Below are 27,931 nucleotides of genomic sequence, written 5' to 3'. Positions count from 1 at the left end.
GCAGAATTGAAAGTTCCACAAATCTGTTCTGATACATGGATAAACTTTTATTTATATACCAAAGGGAAAACATATTCATTTAAAATTGCCTAATCCATATTTCCATTAGTGAGGTGTTTATTATTCACCTTTAAAAAGCTTCAAATAAAATAAAGCTAGGAAAATACATAAAGAATTCAAATTATAAAACTCTCCAGGTAATTAATTGTCATAATAATACTGAAACTACAGTATAGAAAAGTAATTTTCTAGAAGGCCTAACTGTAGTTTATTTATAAGTACAGATAATCAGTACCAAATTTATCCATTCAGTTGTAATACACAATTGGAAGCAAACAGTATCAAACTGTATAACTTTTAAAAATTAACCTGAAGTTGTTATGAACTATATAAAAATTGATTATTCTTCCAGCTCTCCCAAAAGCTCTACAAAATCAGTAATGTACCATTCCGCATTGTCCTTTACTTGTTGCCTGATCACATTTCCTCCAAATCCGATGAAAGCATCCTAAGGCGGGAGGGGAGAAGAGAAATAGATTAAAAAAAAAAAAAAAAAAAGATACAGCAGCAGCCAAGGGCATTAAGTTGTGTGCAGAAGAATAAACTGTGCAAACAGGTGAGCCCCACCTCACCGGGGAGCTCCCGAGGGTGAATGAGTAAAGTGTGCCACCTGCACATCCATTCACCTGGACATGTGGGAGTCAGAAGCATCGGAAGCCCTCTTAAAACAAAGACAATTTCTTACAAAATCACCAGGTGGTAAATGTCTACATTCTAAACTGTACAGCATTCACATCCAGTCCAGGAACTTCTAGAGGGAAGCTCAGAGAAGCCGGTGGGGCAGCAGAGGCCGGCGGGCCTGGGATCAGGGCTGAGCGGCACCCCCTGTGGTGCCCTGCATGGACCTGGGCCTCTCTCCCGGGGGCTGTTATCGGGGCTGAAGAGAGCACCACTCCAGTATCTGTTGACAGCACTCTACTTCTCACCATGGAGATTGTTTAAAGTTACATTCTTTCCTTAATTTCTATTAAATGATACCTTCTTTTACTCAGTAATTTTTTTGTTTTTGTTTTTGTTTATAAACAACAAATTTATTTCTCACAGATCACAAAGGCTGGAAGACTGAGATCAGGGTGCCAGTATGATCGGGTAAGGGCCCTTTTCCAAGTCTTTTAAAATGGTATTTTCTCTTTTTCTGCCAGGATATAGACACGATATACACTAATTTGGAAGTACAAAATTCTCTTATGTGCCCTTTGTCTTAATTTTTTCATACCACACAAGGGGAAAACATATAACTAGATTCTTATCTTCCAGGTAAATTTAGCCTCATAACTGAGCTACCTGCCTCCGTGGCAGCCCTTTCTACAGGCCAGCACCAACTCAGCTGTCCTGACATACTGACTCATTCCCTCTCTCTCCAGAAGATGACCTAATGGTAACACCAAAGTGCCTGGGGAAATGTGGGGTCTTCAGCAGTTGCTTCTGCCCACTCCCGCTGGCCCTGCCCACTGACCAGCCCAGGACTATGCCTAATACATCAAAATGCCCTCCCTCTGGAAACTGCCCCCATAAACCCTGCCAGGCCTTCATGGGGTGGCTGCTAAACTTCTTTTAGGTCACAGGTTCCTCTGACAACATTCCAAGGGCTATACACCTGCATGCATGGCACTGTCTCTTGATTTAGTCAGGCTATTTAAAATTTTGGAATATATATAAAATTATAAATTATATTTTGGAATTTATAACTTTGTCATATCTCGGCACTGAGATTGGGAGCTCCCTAAGAGAACTCCACATTTTGGGTCTATGTACTTCTCATTATATGAGCCCAATGCTCGTTACTTAGTCAACCCCAGTGTTGGCTGTGAATCATCTAAGAATAAGAATGCGTTATCTTAAACTGATTCAAATAATGTTAAAAGGATCCCAAAGGGGTCTTTAACCACTTTTGATTAATCATTTACAAAGGCAGTTGCTATTTCTGGATCGCAGGAAGCTAGTAGTAAAAAAGTTCACCACTATATATTTGGTTCAGTTTTTCTTAAGTTAGAAGGAGATGACAGAGGCAAAGTCCTATGTGAAGTGGACACATTTGATATTTAGGACACTTGCTGTATAGCATTTGTGTCTGCTAGTTGCAGAAAACAACATTCATTCAGAAGAATAAAAAAAATTTTTTTTAACTTTTATTTATTTTAAATGTGTTTTTCCAAGACCCATCAGCTCCAAGTCAAGTAGTTGTTTCAATCTAGTTGTGGAGGGTGCAGCTCACAGTGGCCCATGCGGGGATCGAACCGGCAACCTTGTTGTTAAGAGTACCGTGCTCTAACCAACTCAGCTAACTGGCTGTCCCCTAACATGTTTTAATATAGACATGTTATTGAACCTCCACGAGCCTCAGTTCCCCAGTCAGTAAAAAGGAGATAATACTTTACTCTATCAAGGCTGTTAGGAGGATTAAATGAGATAATGTATGAGGAAATGGTTTTGCAAATACAAAATGACATTAAAATTCTGATTAGTTATAAGAGCTGTATTATCATTATTTGAGGTAGTATTTGAGGAAATGAAGCCAAACCTTGTGAGTACACAGTTGGGCTAAGAGGTGGCCATACTTCAGGAACAAGGGGTTGTTGAAACTTTTAAAAGGTTTTTAGTTCCTTGCTTGCAAATTGTCGGGTTTCTAAAAAGTTAACTGATATATTGAGATTGAATTGGTTTTATTAATTGGTTTTTTTAATCTTACAGTGATATTTAGATTTTTGTGTTTAATTCTTCATAAATCTTACTGAATTCTAAAACAGCTGTCTAAAACAAAAGTATAACTGGAAAAAATTAGTACGTCTAATACATACAGCAGGAGGACAGGCTTCCATGTCTGTGGCTCCATCTCCAATCATGACTATTTTCTTAAAATGAAATTTTTCCTTTAAAAGTTTAATAACTTTTCCTTTCCCACCAGATTCAGCTGTTGGCTGCATCTCATCAAAACCCGCATATTCACCTTAAAAGAGTAGTTAAAGCAGTGTTAAAGATCCACAGAATTAGAACAATCAGGTCAGCTTTTTGTATAGATGATATCTTCACTTAAATGTCACTGAGAAAACTAAAAATGGCCCTCAGTGAAGTGACCAAGCCTGGACTTCCACACATATTCCTCAGAATAAACAAGCTTTGCTTTTAAATTACAACTTCAAGGTTACTCCTTTAAGTCATAAACATCTTGGGGGTAACCTAGTTTTATCCTCTAAACTTCCAGTGTAGTAATTCTCAAACATTGTTAAGGAGGCAGAAAACCATTAAACAGTAATATATGAAACTTAATATGTTAATATATAATGTCACCTAAGAGGAGATTCCAACTGATATTTGATCAATTATTTCCATTCTTACAGTAATTACCACACTCATTCTTTACTTCCTTTTTTAATGATCTTTATCTATAGACCATTCAAAAGTGTCTATTAACACATTTAAAAATTTTAAATTAATATTACTTGGTTTGAAGAATGTCAGCCATGCATTGACATAACTGATGACACCTTGAGATAATAGAAAACAACAGGTGTGGTTCTGTGATGGTCGTGAAAGGGGCCAGGAGGCATCTCCAAAGGCAGCTACAGTGCAATGACTTGCTAACAAATTAATTCTCCTTCCTGAGTCTAAATTGGTTCAAATACACAAGAGCTCTCATAAAACTGAAATATAATGCATAACAAAATAAGTAATGTAAGTTATGTAGAAACTAACATTTTACTAAGTGCAGAATTTACATACAGATAGATTATATAGATACTAAAGCTAGAAGAAATGATGACTTAAGTCTATTTTTTGGAGCAAAGGATACCAAGGCACAAAAGACATGAGTCAAAAGAATCCTTATCTCAATATTTGACCCTGATGCCTCCTTGCTTAACTTGCATTCCAAGAGACATTACTTAGGATACTGAAAACTAAAACTGATATGAAAGGGAAAATATTATCATTAAAGTCTTACCATTAAAGTAGAATTTCAGCCTATTAGCAAATACATTGGTTGATGGGATATTGAGCTTTGAAGCGACATGCTCTACAATGCTTCTAAAGCCACCAGATATTAGGAAAACTTGAACATTTCGCTCTTGTAGGCGACTTACTAGCTCCCTGCCAAAAAGAAATATAAAATACCACTGATTAATACAAAAGAGAACACATGAAACATGAAAAGGAAACTAAATATAAATACATTTTTTCTCTTGAATGCATTTGCCCAAGGTACATTGGACAAGGTATTGTCCTGGTGAATTAATGTTTTGTTTATGTTTTACTAAATGCACTTATAAATTAATGGATGGGGCTTGAGCACTTCAGGAAACCATTCCACAACTCTGTTCTGCCTTTAGACCTAGAAACACAGATGAAGAGGAGGCTTCAGCTGTTTCCTAGGGAGAGAGGGAAGGCAGACATGAACAGGATCAACCAGCCAGACAAGAACTTATGTAAGTGCCAAAAGAACCACACAGAAGGCAGTGTGAAAGTAATGGTGAGATACTCTCGGGAAAACATCCCCCAAAGTGCAGGTGCTAATAGGGAAACAACAGACCCGGGGCTCCTCTTACCTTATGCCAGGCGTCAGGTGTGGCGGGTGTTCTGCTATGAGCCTCTGCACCTGTTCTCTGGAAGGCCGGATCAGAGCTAAGCGCTCTGTGAGGGCAGCCTTGAATGGCACTGCCCCGCCCATGGCTCGGCGTGTCCTAGGAGAAAGACCTAACAATCAGGCCAGAACGTCAGCTGTTCTCCAATTCTACATGCCTAACCTCCCCAGCTCCTCACAGCATCCACCCATGAGGAAGGTACTGCCTAGAGCCCCATGTACAAAAGACAAGCTATGATGCCAGGGGAGCGAGGCCTAAGAATAAACTATTAAAGGTTTGCTTGAGAATCACATTAATGTTTTAGGGCTGTGTCAGTATCCAATGTAGCTGAACATGAAATGGCCTGTGAGCTGGTGATTGCCACATAGCACGAAGGAGGGCAGGAAGGCAGGAGAAGCTCTCATCCAGGCATCCATGGACTCGAAACCAAAACTAGCTTTCCAGCACACCACTAAGGCTAACTTTTATCCATGACACAAAGCACTGGACACTTGGAGAACCCACACAGGTCATCCTCTTCGGTTAGTGACAGTCATTGTTCCCCTGATGAAGCTAAGAGACTGTCTTATCCATATTTGTTTGTCAGAGCAACTTTTTTTTTTTGCCATAAATATTTGTGTAAATGATTAGATATTGTACACTACCAAATTCTGCTCTAAGTGATGAAAGAAAAAGCCTAGTGCCCATGTTTCATAACCAGAGACTAAAATCAGGGAATTATGGCTCTGATTCTGCGTGTCATCCAAAAGTCACTCTCTTTTGCAATTCTTTATCATTTCATAAAGTGAATATATACTGTCCCTACATTTCTGACACAGTATCTTCAACTCCACAGACTTTGGCCAGCTCGTCAATTCCTTCTTCTCTGATGACTGTGCTGTCAACATCAAAGCATACTGCGTCCGCTGAATAGAAGAGTTTCCTCAACTCTGAGTGGGAGACCATCCTTTGAAGAATTTTCCTCCTACAACAAAAAAGATAAGTATATTTAAAGACATAAAATATAATCATAACAAGCTCTAATTTTGCCTGCTAATACCAAAGCACTTTGATTTGTATCAAAGTCAGTGCAGCCCATATAAGCAAGCACTCATGGACTCATTCCCTTTTCAACACAAATTAAGCACCTTCTAAGTGTCAGGCTCTGGGGTTACAAAGATGAGTGAGACACAAACTCAGTCTAGTGAAGGTAACAATTTGTAAATATATTTGATGTTCAACCAGTATGCAAATGTTTTTGACCTAATAATACTAGCAATAAGGCTAGTACTAAAATAGAAATGTACATAAGATACTATGGGCACACAAAGAAAATGCTTAATCTTGTCCATGAAACAGGCCTTCCAGGAGGCAAAGGCATTTAAGCTAAATATTGAAGGGCATATGGCCCTTAGCTGGTTCTCAAAGGGCAGGGTATCAATTTGGTATCTGCTGGGAGTGGGAAGGAGGGAGATGGAGGCCAGGAGAGAGGGTGGTGACGGCAGAGGGAAGGCATGGACAAAGCCAAGGAGGGAGAATGATGGAAAACAGGCTGGAAGCTGCCAAATGGCTCAGCCCAGCCACCGGACAGTGCACAAGGAGTTCAGGTCAAGCGGGTCTCGGGCCAGGCTAAGGAGTTTGGATTTTAACTTCTAGGTAAGGGGAATCCTTGAAAGTCTTTATGCCTCAGAAGAGGCATAAAGAGAGGTCAGAGTTGAAAGTACACACTTGTTAGTCACCAGTGTTGAGGTGGTAACTGAAGGCATGGCCGGATGAAAGTCACTAGAGTGGAGAGGTTGGGGGGGGAAAGAGGGCTGAGGACAGAGCCCGAAGGAATGGAAGCTTCAAGTTAGGAGCCTGGGAAGTAAAATGAAAATAAGAGGTCACAGGAATACACTCCGGGAGGCCATGTCATCTTCTGAAACATCGTAATAATATACTAAATGCGTCCATCTGGCTGAGATCATAACTGGGGCTTATTTTTGGGGTAGGTCTTATTTTTGGGGCAACACAGTAAATGTAGGATCCCCTTACAAAGGCCAGGAGCTTTCCCTTTGGCCCCGCCTGTGCAGTCAGGCTCAGAGGCACTGGAGGTGTGTCCCTTTCTTCATTTTAATGCTAAAAATCATGCCCAGGGGTGAAGATTTAACATGCTAATGAGACATGGGATGCAAGAAGTATATAGCCACACAGGTGCCAGGAAACCTGCCTCTACATGCCTAGACAGTTCTTTTCCTGCCTAGCTCCCTTTAAAAACTCTGCCTCAGCCTCCCTCAGGAAACCGCCCGTTTATTCCTTTTCCTGGTGCTGGTTTCCTTGTGCACAAGCTTAATAAAACTTCCTATTTGCCTACATTGGTATCTGGCGATCTCTCTTGATTTCCATCCTGGAAGACTGCAGGGAGCCAAGGGCTCCAGTAACAGTCCCCAATCCCAGTATTTATTCTCAACATAACAGCCAGAGTAATCGCTGTAAACTGTAACACAAATCGTGTCACTGGTAGAACAAAATCCTCCAATGGCTCCTCATTTTACTAAAAGTAAAATCGCAAGTTTTCATAGTTACCTATAAGGTCTGCCCCCAACTCTGGCACAATCACCACCGCCACCACCATGCTCTTGAAACAGGGCCCGATTGGGACCCCCCAGAAAAGAGCACTTGCAATATCCCTGGCCTAGCCTCTCCCTGCCGTAGAGCTTAACAACTGAAAAACCTCCTCCTTGTGGTTTGAGCTTGAAAGGTCCCCTGTCCAGCTCCTTGCTTTTGATAATTACCCGGAAACTTGTGCTTGCTTATGATCACAATACACCTTGCTTAGGTTCACAATACCCCATGCTTACTGATCACAATCTCTATGGCCTCGCATTCTTTCCAGGTTACTGTCATCACTGCACCTGGGTTGACGACCACCACATCACCTGAGGGAAGAACCATCATGTAGCCTCTGAAGGAATGTCCAGATTTTCCCTTAAATATCCCAGGCTGGCCAGAGAAAGTTAAGGCAGTTTTTGAAAGTGTTAATCCGCTGCCTTCTCAGGCCACCGGTGCTCTGATAATAAACACATTCTGTGACCCAACTCCTGTGTCAATGTATTGGCTGAGCAGCACAGGGAGCACGAGTCCCGGACTCGTTTGGCCTCCATTACATGTGCAGACAGAAAACGGGCCACATGTTAAACCTAACAAGCTCAGGAGACTGAAAATAACCACGCAGGATGGCGTGAATATAAAAATTCCTAACTAAGGTGGGCCATTGTAGGAAGTCACATCCTTGGCCTGTAGCTTTCTTGACAAAGGTCAGTCTTCACCTTAAGTGAGGCTGTCTGTCCTTTTCTTGCATCTAAGATAACATACCCTTTGGAATGTCAGAGTAATCCCTTTTTTCAGAACCCCCAGGGGGCACAACCCACCACACCAGAGCAGGAAACTACAAAATTTCTCATTGTTATCTTGTTCCCCAAATACCATCTCTATGTGCTGTAAAATGCTATTACCTACCCTGTACCCACCAATGTAAAAGAAGTGTGTGTCTCTCCATTTTGCTTTTTATTCAATCCCAGAGATTTCCCCACTTTGCTTTCTCCCACCCCCTTAATCTACAACCAATGGATTTCATGTAACCTTCTTCCTTTGATTCTAATGCATGAAATAAGTTGCAAAACGGCCATTTTCCGGAGCATTTTCTCAATCCGTTGAGACTTTGCTTCCCGGCAACTGTCGTCCGTTTGGTTCAAATAAACTCCTATAAGCTTTCTCTTAAGCTGGATGGTTTTTCGTTGACACGTCTGACCTTATTTCCTACTCCTCGCCAATCTGCTCACACGGCCCCAATATTGCTGATATTCTTGCTGCTCTGCCAAACACACCAGGCAGCTGGTGTGCCCTCAGTGGGGATGCTCTTCACTCCAATAGCCACTCGGCCAACAACTCTCTCAACCAGAATTTGCCCAAATATCACTTCCTTCAGTGAGCCGAACCTGACGCCCCTGTTTATCACTGCAATATCCCCTCTCTATCATTACCCCAAACATTATTAATCTCCCTCTTTATGCTGTACTTTTCATTTTTTCTGGAATATCTATTATCTCCCAATGTCGACGAAAAAACATCCAGCCTAAGAGAAAGCTTACAAGAGTTTATTTGAGCCAAACTGACCGGCAATTGCTGGGAAGCAGCCACAACGGATTGAGAAAATGGTCTGGAAAATGGCCATTTTGCAACGTATACATTAGAATCAAAAGAGAAAATTTCCATTGGTTGTAGATTAAGGGAGTGGGAGAAAGCAAAGAGGGGAAATCTCTGGGATTGGGAAAAAAGCAAAATGGAGAGACACACTCTTCTTTTACATTGGTGGGTACAGGATAGTAAATAGCATTTTACAGCACATAGAGATGGTATTTGGGGAACAAGAATGACAGATTCTGTAGTTTCCTGCTCTGGTGTGGTGGGTTGTGCCCCCTGGGGTTTGGGAAAGGGATTATTCTTACATTCCAAGGGTATGTTATCTTAGATGCAAAAAGATGACAGACAGGCTCACTTAAGGTAAAGATTGACCTTTGTCAAGGAAGCTACAGGCCAAGGATGTGACTTCTGGCCATGGCCCACCCTTGTGAGGAATTTTTATGTTCACACCATCCTATGCGGTTATTTTCAGTCTCCAGAGCTTGTCAGGTTTAACATGTGGCCCCTTTTCCGTCCGCACTACTATATGATAAAATGTACTTATGTTTATTATGTATTGTCTATCTGTCGTCATTAGGATGTAAATGTCATAAGAGTATCTTTTATCAGCTTTCTTCACTGCTGGATCCTTAAGACTGAGAACACTACCTGGCACACAATAGGGCTCAATATTTGTTGAATTAAGGGAATAAATAAAGCTCAAATGCCATTTTCACTATCTCTCCCCGGAACTCCCACAGTACTTTATGTAGACTGTTTTCAATATATGGAATTCATCATATTCCAACCTATCTTAAACTTATTTATGTGCATGTCACCTCCAATCCTGGATTGCAAACTGTTGTGGATGGAAAAGGGGCCACATATTAAACCTGACAAGCTCAGGAGACTGAAAATAACCACATAATTTGGCGTGAACATAAAAAATTTCATAACTAAGTGGGCCATGGCAGGAAGTCACATCTTTAGCTTCCTTCATAAAGTTAATCTGTGCCTGTAAGTGGGCCTGTCTGTTGTCTTTTTGCACTTAGGTAACATCTTTGGAATGTCAGTAATCCTTTTTCCAGACCAGAGCTGGAAACTGCAAAATTCCTCATTATTATGCTGTCTCCTAATTACCATCTCTATGTGCTGTAAAAAGTGAACTGTTAACTATCCTGCACCCACCTATGTAAAAGAAGTCCCCATCTCTCCAATTTACTTTCATCCAATCCCAGAGAATTCCCAGCTTGCTTTCTCCCACCCCCTTAATCTATCACCAGTGGATTTCATGTAACCTTCCCTCCTTTGATTTTTATGTATAAAATAAACTGCAAACTGCCAATTCGTGGAGCATTTTCTCAATCCGTTGAGATTTTGCTTCCCGGTAATTGTTGTCAGTTTGGCTCAAATAAACTTTTATAAGCTTTCTCTTAGGCTGGATGTTTTTCATCGACATTTTTTAAGATCCAAAATTTTCCAAAATGCCTATTTTGAGCCTCTTTTGAGTGGAGGCTCAATTATTTTCTGAGGGTTGAATTAATAAACAAAATGATGTAACTGTTAATTACATACCCACAACTAATCATTTTTTAACTTTTCACTGCGGAAAATTTCAAATACATACAAAAATAATACATGAGAACTCCATATATTCATCATCCTGCTTCAACAATCGTAACAAATCCTGCTTCATCAACAACTCCACTAAAAAGGGTTCTGTACCCAATTACAACATGGGGGGAGGGGTGGTTCCCACACGTCCAAGAATTGCTTGGATGTCCTAAAATTCAACTCAATTCTGACACTATCCGCCCAGAGACAGCATCAGATTCCATAGGTTTGGGGTTCAGTCCCACAAGGCTGACCCCTTACCCCTACACACACACACACACACACACACACACACACACACACACACACAGACACACACACTTCAAGTGCCAATTGCAAGTCCAGGTTGTCACCTGTTCTGACAGACTGGCTATAGACTGGAGGTCCCAATGACCCCCTCCTTGGGTTTGATTAATTTGTTAGAGTTGATAAAAGTGAACTTTAAGATTTTAAGATTCTTAACCATAGAGATGGGAGGACTGTGGGTGGAGCTGGGCCCTTTGTTGGCTCTCTGGTCATGACTTCCTATTGAACTCTGTGGTGACTTCCGGGAGAGGGATGGGAATAAAGCGAGAAACCATGTTGGGTGCTTGCTTCCTTGTTCCACGTGGGTAGCCAGCGGGCAGTCCAGCTACGAGTGTGCTTGTACTCCTTAGTGATTCCCTTTCTTTTTCTTTTCCCAAATAAACTGTTTTCTTTTGGTCGGTTACCTGGAGAATTATTTTGCCAGTCGACAGAGTACACACAACTCAGAGATACATTTTATTTACTAGATTACCAGTTTATTATAAAAGGATACAACTCAGGAACAGCCAGGTGGAAGAGATGCACACGGCAAGGTATGTGGGAAGGGCAGGGAGCTCCCATGCCCTCTCCAGGGACAGCACTGTCCAACCCCAAGCTCTCTGAACCTGCCCTTTTGGGGTTTTATGGAGGCTTCATTATTACAAAGGCATGACTGATTAAATCATTGGCCACTGAAGACCAAACTCAACTTCCAGACCCTCTCCCTTCCCCAGAGGTTGGGGGTCAGGGACTGAAAGCTCCAAACTTCTAATCACACAGTTTGCTCTCCAGGCAAACAGCCCCTGTCCTTAAGTACAGTCCAAAAGTCACCTCATTTACATAACAAGAAACACCTTTATCAGTCCCATCACAGGAAATTCCAAGGGTAGTAGGAGCTCTGTGCCAGAAATGAGGACAAAGACCAAATATTTGTTTCTTATTATAAATCTAAATCACAATCTCACACCCACAAATGTCCACCTTCCTTCATTATCTCAAAGCAAATCATATCATCTCATACAAAAATATTTCAGTGTATATTTCTAAAAGGTAAAGACTTTTTAACATGGCCGTTTGCATTTTAACTACACTACTGTACCTGCCTGCACTCAGGTTTGGCTGCTGAGGATTCTAGAAACAAATCAGGTTAAGATTTATTCAATTATTTTATGTCCTTCATGATTTGGAGCCTCTCTGTTCACCAACCTGTTCCCCACTGCTCGTCTCCCCCAACAAATACACTGTGGATGAAAAGGGGGCCATATACGTGTAGGGCACAGCAGGTCCTACAAACTCAGAGACCAAAATTAACCACATAGGATGGTCTGAACATAAAAATTCCTAACTAAAAGCAGGTCATAACCAGTAGTCACATCCTTGGCCTGTAGCTTCCTTGACAAAGGTCAATCTTTACCTTAAGTGAGCCTGTCTATTGTCTTTTTGCATCTAGAACAACATGCCCTTGGAATGTCAGTAATCCCTTTTTCCGGTCCAGAGCAGGAAACTATAGAATTCCTCATTATTATTTATGGCCATGATTAGTATCTCTATGTGAACTATTAACTATCCTGCACCCACCTATGTGAAAGAAGTACCTGTTTCTGCAATTTACTTTTATCCAATCCCAGCAATTCCCGGCTTTGCTTTCTCCCATCCCCTTAATCTACCACCAGTGGATTTCATGCAACCTTCCTCCTTTGATTCTATGTATAAAATAAGCTGCAAACCACCATTTTGTGGAGCATTTTCTCAACCCTTTGAGATTTTGCAATTGTTGTCAGTTTGGTTCAAATAAATTCTTATAGGCTTTCTCTTAAGCCAGATGTTTTTTCTTCGACATCGGGAAGGTGCCAACTCGATAAATAAACCTTTCCTTATTCCAAACTCTGATCTATTGAATATTAAGTATTTGATGCACCGAGCACACAGGCCTTTAGACTACAACAACTATACAGAATCAGCATCATATATTCTCAAGTTGGAAGAAACCTCAAAGCCATCAGCTAGGTCTGGTCCCATGCCTTTTTCTGCAGGAACAATATCAATGTGTCCATTTCACAGATTAATTAATAAAGGTATACGGAAGTTAAATGCTTTACCCAAAGTCACACAGCTCCTAAGCGATGGCTAAAGAACTAAAATTTGGATCTCAAATGCACAGAGACAACATAAAAGAGGTAGATAAATTAATCAGAACTAAATAAGGTTAAACCCTGACAACAATATAATGTGGATCCAAAAAATGTCAAAGATTTTCATCAAGAATTCAGACCAAAGTTCTGCTAGCTAGACAACACAATGGATGATGAGTCACTAACAGTAAAAAAAGAAAGTCTGCACATTCTGAGACAGGTTAGTTAGCATGTTGTTAGGTAGACAGGGAGGTCCCTGGTGAAGTAAGCAAAAGGCAGCCATATCCTGAAACTCCAGGTTCTGGAATGTCTCCTTCACTCCAGGACAAAGATATAAGAATGCGCCTTGAGGTTAATAAGTTATCTCATAAATCTCTTTTGGCCACAAAGGAGCAGATCTGATAGATCGGGATGGGTTGTTAATCCCTTCAGGATGGGCAAACAGGACAAACCTGATGGATGAATTCCATTAGAAGGCACCAGCCCCCTTCTCCAAGCAGGCAAGGGAAGGTATAAAAGTAAGAACTTTTGCCTCAGTCACTGGGCAACCCGGTCAGGACCCCCTCTCGTTCTGAGAGCTGTGACTCTTTTAATAAACTATCCTCTTTTACAACTCTTCGCCTCTCCTTGGTCTGTGCTTCCATTCTTCGGTTTCACGAGACATAATCCCGACACTAAGAAAATATTCTACATCAATTCTTTGGGAGACGAGCAAACAGGTTTCATAAACTGTCAGACTCCCACCAAGCAAGGAACTCCAAGGAGCTCCATATCTCACACCCTCTATGGCTCATAAATTGTCCACTTGGCTCTTCTCTGCTTAGAATGCAGAGCAAACCCGGCCTCTGCTTCCTTTCGCACTTCCCATCCTGAACTGAAAAATGCTCAGCCTCCTTGTTCACTTCTGGGTCCCTCTTTTTTCATTGTCTCCACCAGGAGTAACACAATTCATACACACTGTTACCGGGAAATGATATTGAACCTCTACTCTTCTTCTTCTTGAAGGAATGAATTCAATCAAGGGACGGAATTTTGTTCAGAATAAAACAGCCAGAAGTTTATTAGTAAAAGAGAGTACACTTCGAGACATGGAGCGGGCTGACCCAAAAGAGGGAAGCAGCCTCTCCTTACACCGCTTGAAGGTTTTTATTTCTATGGATACAATTGCCCCCCACCCCTTCTTTTATCTCTCTTTCTCCCCCTGAGGTGCCTGGTCCTCTGGCATTTAGCAGGTATTTATTTGCTTTAGGGGAATGTGTAAACTCATCCCTTTGATTTAGGGACCTGTGTAAACACACCCCTTTGATTTAGGGGCATGTGTAAACAAATCCCTTTAGAGTATGTAAAAACCTGGAATCCTATTGGGCAGATGCCAGGGGTCTTGACCCAAGTAGGAGCTGCAGCAAGGGGCTTTCTAACCAGGGCTAAATTTCTCCTTCTGCTCATTTCTATCTATCTACCTACCCTGTCCATTCAAAATTCTCATAGCTTCAGGGGAAAGAAATCTACTGAGCTAAATTAAGTTGCTTCAAAGAAAACTGTGTTCATTAGAATTTCACACAAAAGAAAAATTGTTGCTGGAGAATGGACTCTGGTTCCCTCACATCTGGCCCTTGGGGGGCGAGAGGACAGGACTGGGGGTGAAAGAAATCCTGGTTTAGATATGGCAGCTCCAAGGCCCAGTACTGCCACTAAACACCTGCCTTCTGCAGCTCAGAACAGAACACCAGCCCGCCTGGCCATCTTGGAAAAGCAGAGCGCCAAATGATAAAGAAACCACCAATGACAACTCCTTCTCCAAAAGCAAGTTTTCTTTCAGGGCGAGCCTGAGAAAGTCTGACTTTGGAGAAGAAGATAAAAACTTCCTCAGCCAAACAAACTTTCTCCCAACTTCTCTATCCATGAGGTTTACAAGCGGCATCTCAGATCACTTTCACTGACTTCCCCTTTTGTTAGGATTGATCTTTTGCCTTCACCCGTGTAAGAACAAATACAAGCTGGTATAGAAATTGTGGAGGTCAAGCACAGCTGAGAGAACAAAGCTTACTAGACTTAGATGGACGTCACCTTAGCAGATTTGGTAGTGGTGAGACAGGTTAGCTAGCATGTTGTTAGGTAAACAGGGAAGTCCCTGGTAGAATAAACACAGGCAGCCATATCTTGGAACTCCAGCTTCTGAAATGACTCATTGGCTCCATGGCAAAAATGTAATTGCGCTCTGGGGGTAAATGGGTTCTTTTGTAAATCCGTTCCGGCTAGGCAACAGAGCAAATCCGACAGACAAAATCCATTACAAGGTGCCAACTCCCTTGCCCAAGCATGCAAGAGAAAGTATAAAAGAGCTTTTTGCCTTAGCCAGTGGGCATCCCAGTTTCGGGTACCCCTCTCGTAAGAGAGCTGTACTTTCATTTTAATAAAAATCTTTACTCCTCTACCTCTCCTTCCGAGTTCATATTCTCATTCTTCAGGTACATGAGACCACGATCTCTGGGCACCAGACACCAGAATCCTGTAATAATAGTGGCGAGTCTGTTTCAGACCCTCTAGGCAGTTGAAACAATGCACAATGGAGTCTGAAAAGCTTCTAGATCTGAGAGTCAAAATTACTCTCTGTAACTAGGACTAAGGTTCCTGGGCAATGTACTTATAGTACATTTTGTGACAAAAAGAACAACCATTCTTTGAAGAACCTGAGATTTTACGCATACTGCATAGGTTACAGAAGACAATTTTTTAAATTTAAGTGAGGAGTAAATGGCTAACTTATAGACAAACATATAACAATAACGACAACAACAAAAGATAAATCTAACTAACGTTTCTCTAGTGCTGGATTCCTAGGAGACACTCTTCTCTTCCAGCTTCTTTCCTCAATAAAAATGAAGCATCAAGTTCTGACTACAAAATTTTGTAAGAGAAATCATGTGAGTTTTGCAAGAGCAAGAAGAGCCTAGAAATAAAGTACAAGGAAATGAACATCAAGCTCCAGACACAGGAGAAGAAAGAGGAAGATGATCTGGCTTCACTCTCCCTCTTACTAGGACTGGAACAAAGAAGGGTCAGTGTTTCCTAAGACTGTTTCTTTTAGGACACAGTTAACTTCTGCCTCCTTCAAGCATTTCAGAGGAGTTGAACACATTATTTTCTGTGGCTTTGACTCTGTAAAAGCTTCAGGTCTGACTAGAAATCACCTACACCTGATTAACAGGGCACAAGAAGAGGAAAAGGGAAAAAGGATCTACTAGGAGAACAAAATGCAAATATGGAGAAGCAGACATAGGTACATTACAGACTCTACAAAACAGCCCCTGCTGTCTTCGAAATGAGGAGACAAAGGTGACAGCATTCTAAGATCAGAGAAGAGTACTGCTGCCCAATAACAAGGGAACAAAGCCAACAACTTTGAATTACAATCCTCAATTAAAACTGATAAAGATGCAAGATCTAGGAAGAAAAACAAAAGATAAAAGGAAATAGTTAAGGAGGATCTAAGATGGCAGAGTAGATAAACGCTGTGATTGCCTCCTTCAGTGACCACATTACAATTAGAACTAAATTATAGAACAGTCAATCTAGCTGAACAGAAGTTTTATAAGTATATAACGAAGAAGCCACATCAAGACTTGCAAAAAGAGAAAGAAAGAATTAAGAACACAAGGCAAGAAAAAGTCAAGGCGAGGTTGAAAAGGAAGGGAGCCAGAATGGAAATAAATAATTCACAAGGTTCAAATACAGTCCTTACAGAACTCAGAAAGGGCTCAGTGTACCCTTCCTCTCACCAGAGTCACATTGGATTAATAGTCCTGTGAAGAAGGACGAGTACAAGGTGTACCCAAAGCCCTGGGTCTAGCATTACTTTTCCCATTCTGCTGAGCATAACTGGCCTCTGCAAGTGTTCTGAATCCCACTTCCCTGTAGGCCAGGGAAAGTTGAAGCCAACAGAGCCTCCCCTAACGCTGCGATCCCAAGAAAGGACCTACTGCCTGGATTAGTAGGACAGCAAAAGTAATACTTCCAATTTGCTTCTTTACTATAGTTTACTCCTTCTCTTTTGATACCATTTACATCTAAAAGGGAATTTTTTTCATTATAAAGGCCTGCCCTGTTTCTCTTCTAATTTGGAATTCATACATTGCAACTTAACTTTTTTTTTAATTGGACATGTATTAAATCATTTGAAAATTTAAGAAGTCTCTTCTATTTTGTTTCATGAATATGAAAATAGCAGGACTATGATCATTATTATATTGAAATCCTACCTACTAGTTATAATAGAGAAATCTTATAATTCATATTCTTCCCTGACCTACAGTCTAATGCCAAAAATTAACTCAAAATGAATCCAGACCTAAACATAAAAGCAACGCAATAAAACATCTAAAACATAGGAGAAAAATTTCACGAATGTGATAGGCAGCCTCTAAAATGGCCCCCAGTGAACTCACTTCCTGATGTTCTAAACGCTTCTGTGAACCCCTGCCCTTGATTATGAGCCGGATTCAGTGACTCTCTTCCAGTGAATAGAATGAGGCAGAGGTGAAAGGATATCACTTGTAAGATTAGACTGTGACACAAATAAGTGCATGTATAACTGTGATATCTGGATAAGCACTGTGGACTGTGCCAGGGTCAGTTCCTTTGGGACATGGGGAAGAAGGAGTGCATAAGACTTCCCTGTATATTTCTTTGCAAACTCCTGTGAATCCAGAATTATTTCAAAGTATTTCTTAATAAAAATGGTTTGTTTGTTTACTTGTTTTTGAGATTAACTTTGAATTAATTTCAAAAACAAAGCAAAAGAATGTGGCTTCCATCTTGCCCCCATGCCCACTGTGCTCTAAGGGAAAGCAGATGCCATGTTGGTCACTGCCCTATGGAGAGGCACATGTGGCAGAACTGATGGGGCCTCCAAAAACCCTCAAGGAACTGAATCCTGCCAAAGACCATGTGAGTGGACTAGGAAGCAGATCCTGCCCCAATAAAGCTTTTAAATAAGTTGACTTTGACCAAGTACAACCTCTTAAGAGACCCTAAGCCAGAACCACCCAGCTAAGCTGCTCTCAGATGTTACACCCACAGAAACTGTGAGAAAATAAATGTCTGTTGTTTTAAGTTGCTGAGTTTTGGGGTAATTTGTTATATAGCAATAGATAGACTCTGGTGAAGGTGGCAGAGTAGGTAAACGCTGTGCTTGCCTCCTCTCACGACCACATCAAAATTGCAACTAAATTACAGAACAACCATCATAGAGAACCACCTGAAGACCAGCTGAACAGAAGTCCCACAACTAAGGATATAAAGAAACAGCCACAGTAAGACTGGGAGAGTGGTAGAGACACGAAATAGGATGGCGGTTAAGAATCAGGAGGGATATCTCAGCTACAGAGGTCCCCCGTGAAGAGGAAGGGGTCCCAGCCCCACACAGGGCTGTCTAGCCCAGGGCTCCAGTGCCAAGGAATAAAAGTTACCATACCATTGGCTGTGAAACCCAGCAGGAATTGCAGCTGAGTGAAATGGAGGGCTGCTAGAAACCTAGGTACTGCCGGTTTTAAAGGGACCACACACAACTCACTCACAAACTCACTCTCTGGGCTCCAACACTGGGGCAGCAGCTTGAATATCGCCAAGGACTACAAGGAGGAACATAATTGACTAACTTCAGGGTGAGGAATAGAGGCTCAGGGCAGCTCTCTCAGGAGACAGAAGTGCTGGCAGATGCCATTGTTCCATATTGAGCCCTTCCCTAAGCCAGCTGGCAGGCATAGGTGGGCACCAAACTGGAGCTCTCCATTAACTTGGATAGCACTGTTCGCCCCACCCTGGTGATTTTATGAGATTCCGCCCAACCGAATTTGCACACCCAAATTGAACCTCTTCAGCAGTTTTTCCACACAGGTGGCATTCCTTTCCTCATGCCATGGATCTTCCTAAAATCTCTCAAAGTTCTACAAACCACAAACAAACAGCACCTGGGCTCAGCATGCCCTGTACGTCTCTTGCTCAGTGGCCCCAACCCCGGCATTCCTGAAAGCCACCTCAGTTCATAGCCTAGCCTCTCCAAGGTGCCACCAAGCCAAGCACAGGCAGCAACCAACTTCATATCACTTTGTAACTCCTACCAAGTGTCCCTGGGCCAAGCACAGGCAGTGGCTGACCTGGGCCTGCACCAAAGACCCTCACAAGGGATCCCAGAATCAACAAATGTAGTGACCAGCTTTGGACCCCACCAGAGCACCACCCAACCAGCTGCATAAACAGCGCACCTGAAGGGTGGATGTGGCTGGAACCAGAGCCCTGCTAAAGCGAACTCCACTCAGTGGGGGCAGCCCCTGCACAACAGCTCGTCCACTGTAGTCACTGCCATTCCTTACAACCAGTCAGCCTGAGGGTCAATCCCACCCACTGACATGCCAACAGAAATCAAGGCTCAATGACAAAAGGAGGGTACACACAACCCACTAGAGCACCCAGATCAGGTAACCAAGAAGACTGCACCGCTGGGCCCCACAGGACACCTACTACATAAGGCCACCCTGCCAAGACCAGGAGGCATAGCAAATATATCTAACACATAGAAATAAACACAGGGAGTCAGCCAAAAAAAGGAAACAAAGAAACATCCCTAATGAAAGAACAAGACAAAACTCCAGAAAAAAACCTAAACAAAGTGGAGGCAAGCAGTCTACCAGATGCAAATTCAAAACACTGGGTATAGATATTCAATAATCTTAGAGGAAGAATAGATAAACTCAGTGAGAACTTCAACAAAGAGCTAGGAAACATAAAAATGATATACAAAACATTAAAAAAAAAACAATAAGAAGTGAAAATACAATAACTGAATGAAGAATATGTTAGAGGGAATCAACAGTAGATTAGATGAAACAGAGGATGGAATCAGCTATCTGGAGTAAAAGGTAGCAGAAAAAACCCAATTAGAACAGCAAAAAGAAAAAAGAATCCAAATAATGAGAACAATTCAAGGGGCCTCCTGGACAAATTCAAGCGTATTAACATTTGCATCATGGGGTTCCAGAAGGAGAAGAGAGACAGCAAGGAATTAAAAACGTATTTGAAGAAATAATGATGGAAAACTTCCATAACCTGGTGAAGGAAAGAGATATACAAGCCCAGAAAGTGCAGAGAGTCCCAAACAAGATGAACCCAAGAGACCCACACCAAGACACATTATAATTAAAATGCCAAAGGTTAAAGACAAAGAGAGAATCTTAAAGGCAGCAAGAGAAAAGTAGTTAGTTACCTAAAAGGGAGCTTCCATAAGACTGTCAACTGATTTCTCAACAGAAACTTTGCAGGCTAGAAGGGATTGGCACAAAATATTCCAAGTAATGAAAAGGAAGGATTTACAACTAGCAAGGTTATCATTTAGAATCAAAGGAGAGATAGTTTCCCAGACCAGAAAAAAACTTAAGGAGTTCACCACCACACAACTAATATTACAAGAAATATTAAAGGGATTTCTTTAACAATAAAATAAAAAATATGAATAAGAAAATATAGGAAAAGAAAAAATCCTCACTGACAAAGGCAAATACTTAGTAAAATCAGTGGTCAACCAAATGTAAAGATAGTACAAAGATTAAAAGGCAAAAGTAGGAGGATCATATGTAATTACAACAATAAATTAAGGGATATACACAAACACACATGCACAAAATAAGTAAAAAATATAATGACAAAAACATAAATGTGGAGGGAGTGAGGAAAAACTAGTGATTTTTGAATGTGTTTAAACTTAAGTGACCATCAATTTGAAATAGACTGCTATAAACATAGCGTGGTATATAGGAAACATGAAGTAACCACAAACCAAAAATCTAAAACAGATATACAAGAAATAAAGAGAAAGGAATCCAAACACAACACTATAGAAAGTCATCAATATACAAGAGAAGAGAGCAAGAGAATAAGAAAGGAACAAAGAATTACAACAACAACAACAAAAGTCAAAAAACAATAAAGTGGCAATAACTACATACTTATCAATAATTATTTTAAATGTCAATGGATTAAATATTCCAGTCAAAAGACACAGGGAGGCTAAATGGATACAAAAACAAGACCTGTACATATGCTGCCAACAAAAAACCCACTTCAGATCGAAAGACACACACAGACTGAAAGTAAAAGGATGGAAAAGATATTTCATATAAATGGAAATGAAAAAAAAAGCTGTGGTAGCAATATTCATATCAGAGAAAATACACTTTAAAACAAGGACTATAACAAAAGACAAAGAAGGGCATTTCATAATGATAAAAGGATCAATCCAACAAGAGGATATAAATCTCATAAACATCTATCCACTGATGTAACAGCACCTAAATATATAAAGCAAATACTGACAGACATAAAAGGAGAGATCAACAGTAAACAGTTATAGTAAGGCATTTTAACACCCTATTGACATTAATGGATAGATCATCCAGACAGAAAATCACAAAGCCTTAATTGATACATTTGACCAAATAGACTTAATTTACATTTTTAGGACATTTTATCCAAACATAGCAGAATGTACGTTTTTCTCAAAATCACATGGAACATTTTCCAGGATAGACTATATATTAGGTCACAAAACAAGTCTCAATAAATTTAAAAAGATTGAAATCATATCAAGCATTTTCACTGATTACTATGGTATGAAACTGGAAATCAATTACAAGAAGAAAACTGAAAAACACACAAGCACTTGGAAACTAAATAACTAAACAATAAATGGTTTAATAATGAGATCAAGGAAACAATCAAAAGATTCCTTGAGACAAAATGAAAACACAGTAATCCAAAACCTATAAGACACAGCCAAAGCAGTTCCAAGAGGAAAATTCACAGCAGTACAGGGCTCCCTCAAGAAACATGTAAAATCTCAAATACACAACCTAACTCTACATCTAAAGGAACTAGAAAAAGAACAACAAACACAGTCCAAACTGAGTAGAAGGAAGGAAATATAAAGATCAGAGCAGAAATAAATGAAATAGTCTAGAAAACATTAATGAAACAAACAGCTGGCACTTTAAAAAGGTAAACAAAATTGATACAACTTTATCAAGACTCATCAATAAAAAAAGAGAGATGGGCCAAATAAACTCAAACATGAGAGAAAAGTGACAACCAACACCACAGAAATACAAAGCATTATAAGGAATTCTATGAAAAATTAAATGTCAACAAATAATACAACCTGGGAAAAATGTATAAATTCCTAGAACTATATAATCTTCCAAGGCTGAATCAACAAGAAACAGAAAATCTGAAGAGACCAATAATGATTAATGAAATTAGATCAATTTTCAAAGAACACCCACAAAACAAAATCCCTGGACTAGACAACTTCACAAATGAATTTTACTAAACATTGAAAGAACTAATAACTATTTATCAAACTATTACAAAAAAATTGAACAAGAGGGGGGAAGGCTCTCAAACTCATTTTATGAGGCTAGCATTACCCTGATAGTAAAACTAAATAAAAATACTACAAAAAAAGAAAATTATAGGCCAATATCCTTGATGAACACAGATGCAAAATTCCTCAACAAAATAATAGTAAACTGAACTCAGGCATACATTTAAAAAAGTCATACACCATGATCAAGTGGGATTTATTCCTGGGATGCAAGTTTGGTTCAGTATCAGCAAATCAATTAACTTAAAACACCACATAAACAAAATGAAGGGTAAAAATCATATGGTCATATCAATAGATGCAGAAAAAGTATTTGACAAAATTCACCAACCATTTATGATAAAAGGTAAAGTGGGAATAGAGGAAACATATTACCTCAACATAATAAAGGCAATATAACAAACCCACAGCTAACATCATATTCACCAGTGAAAAGCTCAAAGTGTTTTCCTGTAAGATAAGGAACAAGATAAGGGTGTCCTTTTCACCACTTTTATTCAAAAAACATTTGTTTTTATTTAGTTTTACTATCAGGGTAATGCTAGCCTTGTAAAATGAGTTTGAGAGCCTTCCCTTCTGTCCAATTTTTTTTGTAATAGTTTGAGAACTAAGTATTAGTACTGGAAGTCCTAACGACAGCAGTAAGACAAGAGAAATAAATAAAATGTATCCAAATTGGAAAGTAAGAAGAAAAACTGTCATTATTTGCAGATGACATGATACTATATGTAGAGAACCCTAAAGATTCCACCAAAAAACTATTAAAACTGATAAATGAATTCAGTAAAGTAGCAGGATACAAAATTAATATTCAGAAATCAGTTGCATTTTTATACACCAATAATGAACTATCAGAAAGAGAAATTAGGAAAACAATCCCACTTATAATTACGTCAAAAAATAAAATACCTAGGAATAAATTCAACCAAGGAGGAAGTAAAACATTTGTACTCAGAAAATTATAAAAAGTTGAGGACAGACATTGAAAAAGATACAAATAAATGGAAGCATATACTGTGCTCCTGGATAGGAAGAATCAACATTATTAAAATGTCCATACTATCCAAAGCAATCAATAAATTTAATGTAATGCCTAGCAAAATACCAATGGCATTTGAATTAGAATACATAATTTCTAAAAGGTATATGGAGCCACAAAAGAAGCTGAATAGCTACAGCAATCTTGAGAAAGAAGAACAAAGTTGGAAGTATCATGCTACCTGAAATTAAACTATACTGTAAGACTACAGTAATCAAAAGAGCATGGCATAAAAAGAGATGCATAGATCAATGGTGCAGAATAGAGAGCCTAGAAATAAACCCATGCTCATTTGGTCAATTAATTTATGACAAAGGAGGCAAGAATATACAATAGGGTAAAGACAGTCTCTTCAATAAATGAAGTTGGGAAAACTGGACAGGTACATGCAAAAAAATGAAACTGGACCACCTTCTTACACCATATACAAGAATAAATTCAAAATGGACTAAAGACTTAAACATATGACCTAAAACTATAAAACTCCTAGAAGTAAACATAGGCAGTAAACTCTGACATTGCTCTTAGTAATATTTTTCTGATGTACTTCCTCACAAGGGAAACAAAAGAAAAAAATAAACAAGACTACATCAAACTAAAAAGATTTTGCATGGCAAAGGAAACTATCAACAAAACACAAAGATAACCTACCAATTGGGCGAAGATATTCACCAATGATACATCCGATAAGGGGTTATATCCAAAATTTATAAAGAACTCATACAACTTAACACCAAATTAACAAACAATCCAATTTAAAAAAAAAAATGGGCAGAGGACCTGAATAGACATTTCTCCAAAGAGGACATACAGAGACCAACAGACATATGTCACTAATCATCAGAGAAATGCAAATTAAAACCACAATGAGGTATCACCTCACACTTGTCAGAATGGCTATCATCAATAAATCAACAAACAACAAATGGTAGCAAGGATTTGGAGAAAAGAGAACCCTCCTTCATTGTTGGTGGGAATGTAAATTGGTACAGCCACTATGGAAAACATTATAGAGGTTCCTCAAAAAAATTAAAAATAGAACAATCATATGACCCAGCAATTCCACTTCTGGGTATTTATCCAAAAAAAATGAAAACATTAATTCGAAAAGATATACGCACCCCCATGTTCACTACAGTATTGTTTACAATAGCTAAGATATGGAAGCAATCTAAGAGTCCATCTATACATGAATGGATAAGGAAGATGTACATATATACAATGGATTATTACTCAGCCATAAAATAAGAATGAAATCTTACCATTTTGCAACTATCTTACCAATTACCCAACATAGGTCAGACAATTAAGTTCGTGAGCCCATTCTAGAAAAAGTGCTATATACCTCATTGCTGAATATCACTATGGTCACCTTCGAAGTACTCCCCTTTGGGAAGCTTTGCACCTATGCCAGCACCTAGTCTACCCTTCAAAGCAATTTTGGAACTCTTTTTCTGGAATGGCCAGAGCTGTTGTCATATTACCCTTGATGTCCTGAATGTTATCGAAATGTCTTCCTTTCGATATTTCCTTTATCTTCGGGTAAAGAAAGAAGTCATTGGGGGCCAGATCAGGTGAGTAGGCAGAGTGTTCCAATACAGCTATTTGTTTAATGGCTAAAAACTCCCTCACAGACAGTGCTGTGTGAACTGGTGCATTGTCGTGATGCAAGAGCCATGAATTGTTGGCGAAAAGTCCATGTCGTCTAACTTTTTCACACATCCTTTTCAGCACTTCCAAATAGTAAACTTGGTTAATTGTTTGTCCAGTTGGTACAAATTCATAATAAATAATCCCTCTGATATCAAAAAAGGTTAGCAACGTCGTTGCAACAAGTTTGCAGTTAATTGTCAGACCCTGTACATGGACCTATAGATATTATGCTAAGTGAAATAACTCAGACAGAGAAAGATACTGTACGATTTCATTTATATGTGGAATCTAAAAAGCAAAATAAACAAAACAGAAACAAATTCATAGATATAGAGAACAAATTGGTCACTGCCAGATGGGAGGGGGGCTGGTAGGATGGGTGAAAAAGGGGAAGGGATTAGGAAACACAAATTCCAATTATAAAGTCACGGTGATGTAAAGTAAAGCATAGGGAATATAGTCAATAATATTATATATTACTAATATATAATAATATTATATTATATAAAATATAGTTATATATAATAATGACTATGTATGATATCAGGTGGATACTATATTTAACAGGGTGATCATTCCTAAGTTATATAAATGTCTAATCAGAATGCTGTGCTGAAACTGTGCTGAAACTATTATAGTACTGTATGTCAACCGGAATTGAAAAAAAAATTTTTTAACTTAAAAAAGAAGAAGAAGCGGGCAATTCCTTGTAGGTAAGGGCAGCATAATGGCCCAAGAACTACATCATCTCTGGGCAGAAGGGAGGCATATACATATGAAACGCCAAGAGATTTCCCAAAACAAAATGTAATGCATTGTTTCATTTTCTGGTGGGAGTAATACTGACCCCATACAACTAAAAAATAAAAATAAATAGATAGTTAATATAAGAACCTTAAGGTAGGCAAAATTTTCTTACAAAACCAAAAAAGCATGAATAAGAAAAGGAAAAGGTGATAGATACAACTTGATCAAAATTAAACACTTCTGCCCTGAAAAGATACCATTATGGAATAAAAAGAAAAAGGCAAGCCACAAAATGGGAGAAAATATTCCCAATACATATATTTAACAATGTACTTGTATTCAAAATAAAGAAGTCTTACAACTCAATAGTAAGACAAACAACACATTAAAATATGATCAAAAGATTTGAATAGACATTTCTAAAAAGAAGATATGCAAATAAACTAAAAAGAAGAATGACTGAAATAAAAAAGATTGAAAATACCAAGTATTGAAGACATGAAACAATTGGAACTGATATCTTATACATCACTGGTGGGTTGTAAAATTATATAACCACTTTAAAAAACAGTTTGGTAATTTCTTACAAAGTTAAACATATAATTACCACAAGACTCAGCAACCTCACTCCTGGAGATTTATCCAAGAGAAATGAAAACATATTCATAGCAGCATTTTTCATGATAGCCCAAAACTGTAAGTTCCATCAACAGATAAATAGATAAACAAATAACTACTCAGCAATAAAAAGGAATAAATTACTGATACATGTTAAACATGGATAAATATAGAAAACATTATACTGACCAAAAGAAGCCAAACACAAAACAGTACATACAACATGATTCCATTCATATGAAACCTTAGAAAATGCACACAAAACATCTTAGAAAATAGCATTTTTTGTCAAATGCTCTAATGACAAAAATCAGATCAGCAGGGCTAGGAGTAGGGGGACCTGACTGCAAAGAGACCCTAAGAAACTTCTATAGGGGTAATGGAAGTGTTCTATTTTGGTGGTGATTAGGTGTTTATAAAATTGTCAAAATTCATCAAAATGTACACTTAAAATGGATGAATATTACTGCATTAAATTATGCATCAATAAAACGCTATCTTTAAAAAGTTACTAGGCATGTATCAAATCATTTGAAAACTGTAAACGTCCCGACTACTTTGTTTCACCAACACGAAAGTGACAGGACTACGGTCATTATGATGTTGAAAACCTACCAGGCAGTTGTAGTAAAATACAGAGATCTTGGATTTCATTATTTTCTTCCCTGATCCTCATTCCAATTCCGATCAACTATTTATGCAAGTAACATATAAAGAAAATAGAGTAAATAAATTTAATGAATGAAAGAATTATTTATTTAATTCCCAACTTGAAGCTGTATCTCCAGAACAATGTATCTGCTAAGTAAGTACTTATTTGAAATTCTAATGGGAAAGAAGACGACAAAGGCACACACTGCAACTCCAAATTTTGGAGATGTTCCTAACCTTGTATGGATTCCCTTATGCAGGATTGCATCATTCATTCATGTTGTCTGGTAATTGGCAGCAGTGGAATAAAACAAGTAAAAACTACACAAAAGTAAATCGATGAGAAGAAAGCCTTGAAATCCCACGAAATATTCTACCTATTCCGATTAAGAAAAATAAATGTAGAGTCACGAGGCCCTGGATGTGGAAAAGGCAGACCGGTAAATCAGAAAGTCAGGCACACGGAGAGATAAACACACGCGGGACTCACCCGGCGCTGCTCCTTCCGGGGCCGCCGCCACCCACTGCAGGGCCCGCGGCTGCGACTGCAGGCCGACCGCTGGCTCCCACGCTCAGGCGCGCAGCTCTGGGGGAGGCGACCAGTGCAGACCCGCAGAACCTTTCCTCACCGAACAATCCTATGAGATCTGCTGATAAGTCCCGGTCTGTTTTGCGAGTGTTTCATCTAAACTGGAGACTGCAGAGTGGAACTGGGAAGAAGCCCTTAGCCACGCCCCGGGGAGGGGCTTCCTGAGCCCGCCCTCCTGCTCCCTAGGCCTGGCGCCGGCGGACCCAGGCGGGGGCGGAGGCTTTCCTGCAAAGCCCGGAGCGCCACCATCTCCGCGTTGCAGAGGCACGCAGGAGCTACCGACCTCCAGAAGCGCTCCCCACCATCAGTACTCGGGGTTAGGGTACGTGAGAGAAAGGAGGTACCTCTGCACTGATTTTGCAACTAACGAAAACCCCTTGGGGCCTTTTTTGG

The 27,931-nt window shown here is 39.6% G+C and overlaps 1 protein-coding gene across 1 annotated transcript; it reads right to left on the bottom strand.

Annotated features, from left to right (window-relative positions):
• Positions 1–31: 31 nt before the first annotated feature.
• PSPH (phosphoserine phosphatase) lies at positions 32–27,701 on the bottom strand. The gene is made up of 6 exons (XM_033109771.1): positions 27,440–27,701; positions 5,443–5,601; positions 4,602–4,736; positions 4,001–4,146; positions 2,859–3,007; positions 32–508 (listed from the first exon to the last, which is right to left on the bottom strand). Exons 2-6 carry the CDS (start codon positions 5,580–5,582, stop codon positions 401–403), a joined length of 678 nt encoding a protein of 225 aa, XP_032965662.1. The 5' UTR covers positions 5,583–5,601; positions 27,440–27,701; the 3' UTR covers positions 32–400.
• Positions 27,702–27,931: the final 230 nt, after the last annotated feature.

The sequence above is a fragment of the Rhinolophus ferrumequinum genome, chromosome 7 (assembly GCF_004115265.2).
Source record: "Rhinolophus ferrumequinum isolate MPI-CBG mRhiFer1 chromosome 7, mRhiFer1_v1.p, whole genome shotgun sequence".
In the NCBI taxonomy this organism is placed as follows: domain Eukaryota; kingdom Metazoa; phylum Chordata; class Mammalia; order Chiroptera; family Rhinolophidae; genus Rhinolophus; species Rhinolophus ferrumequinum.
The sequence above is the reverse complement of the archived record's forward strand: the minus strand, read 5'-3'. Positions and strand labels throughout refer to the sequence as shown.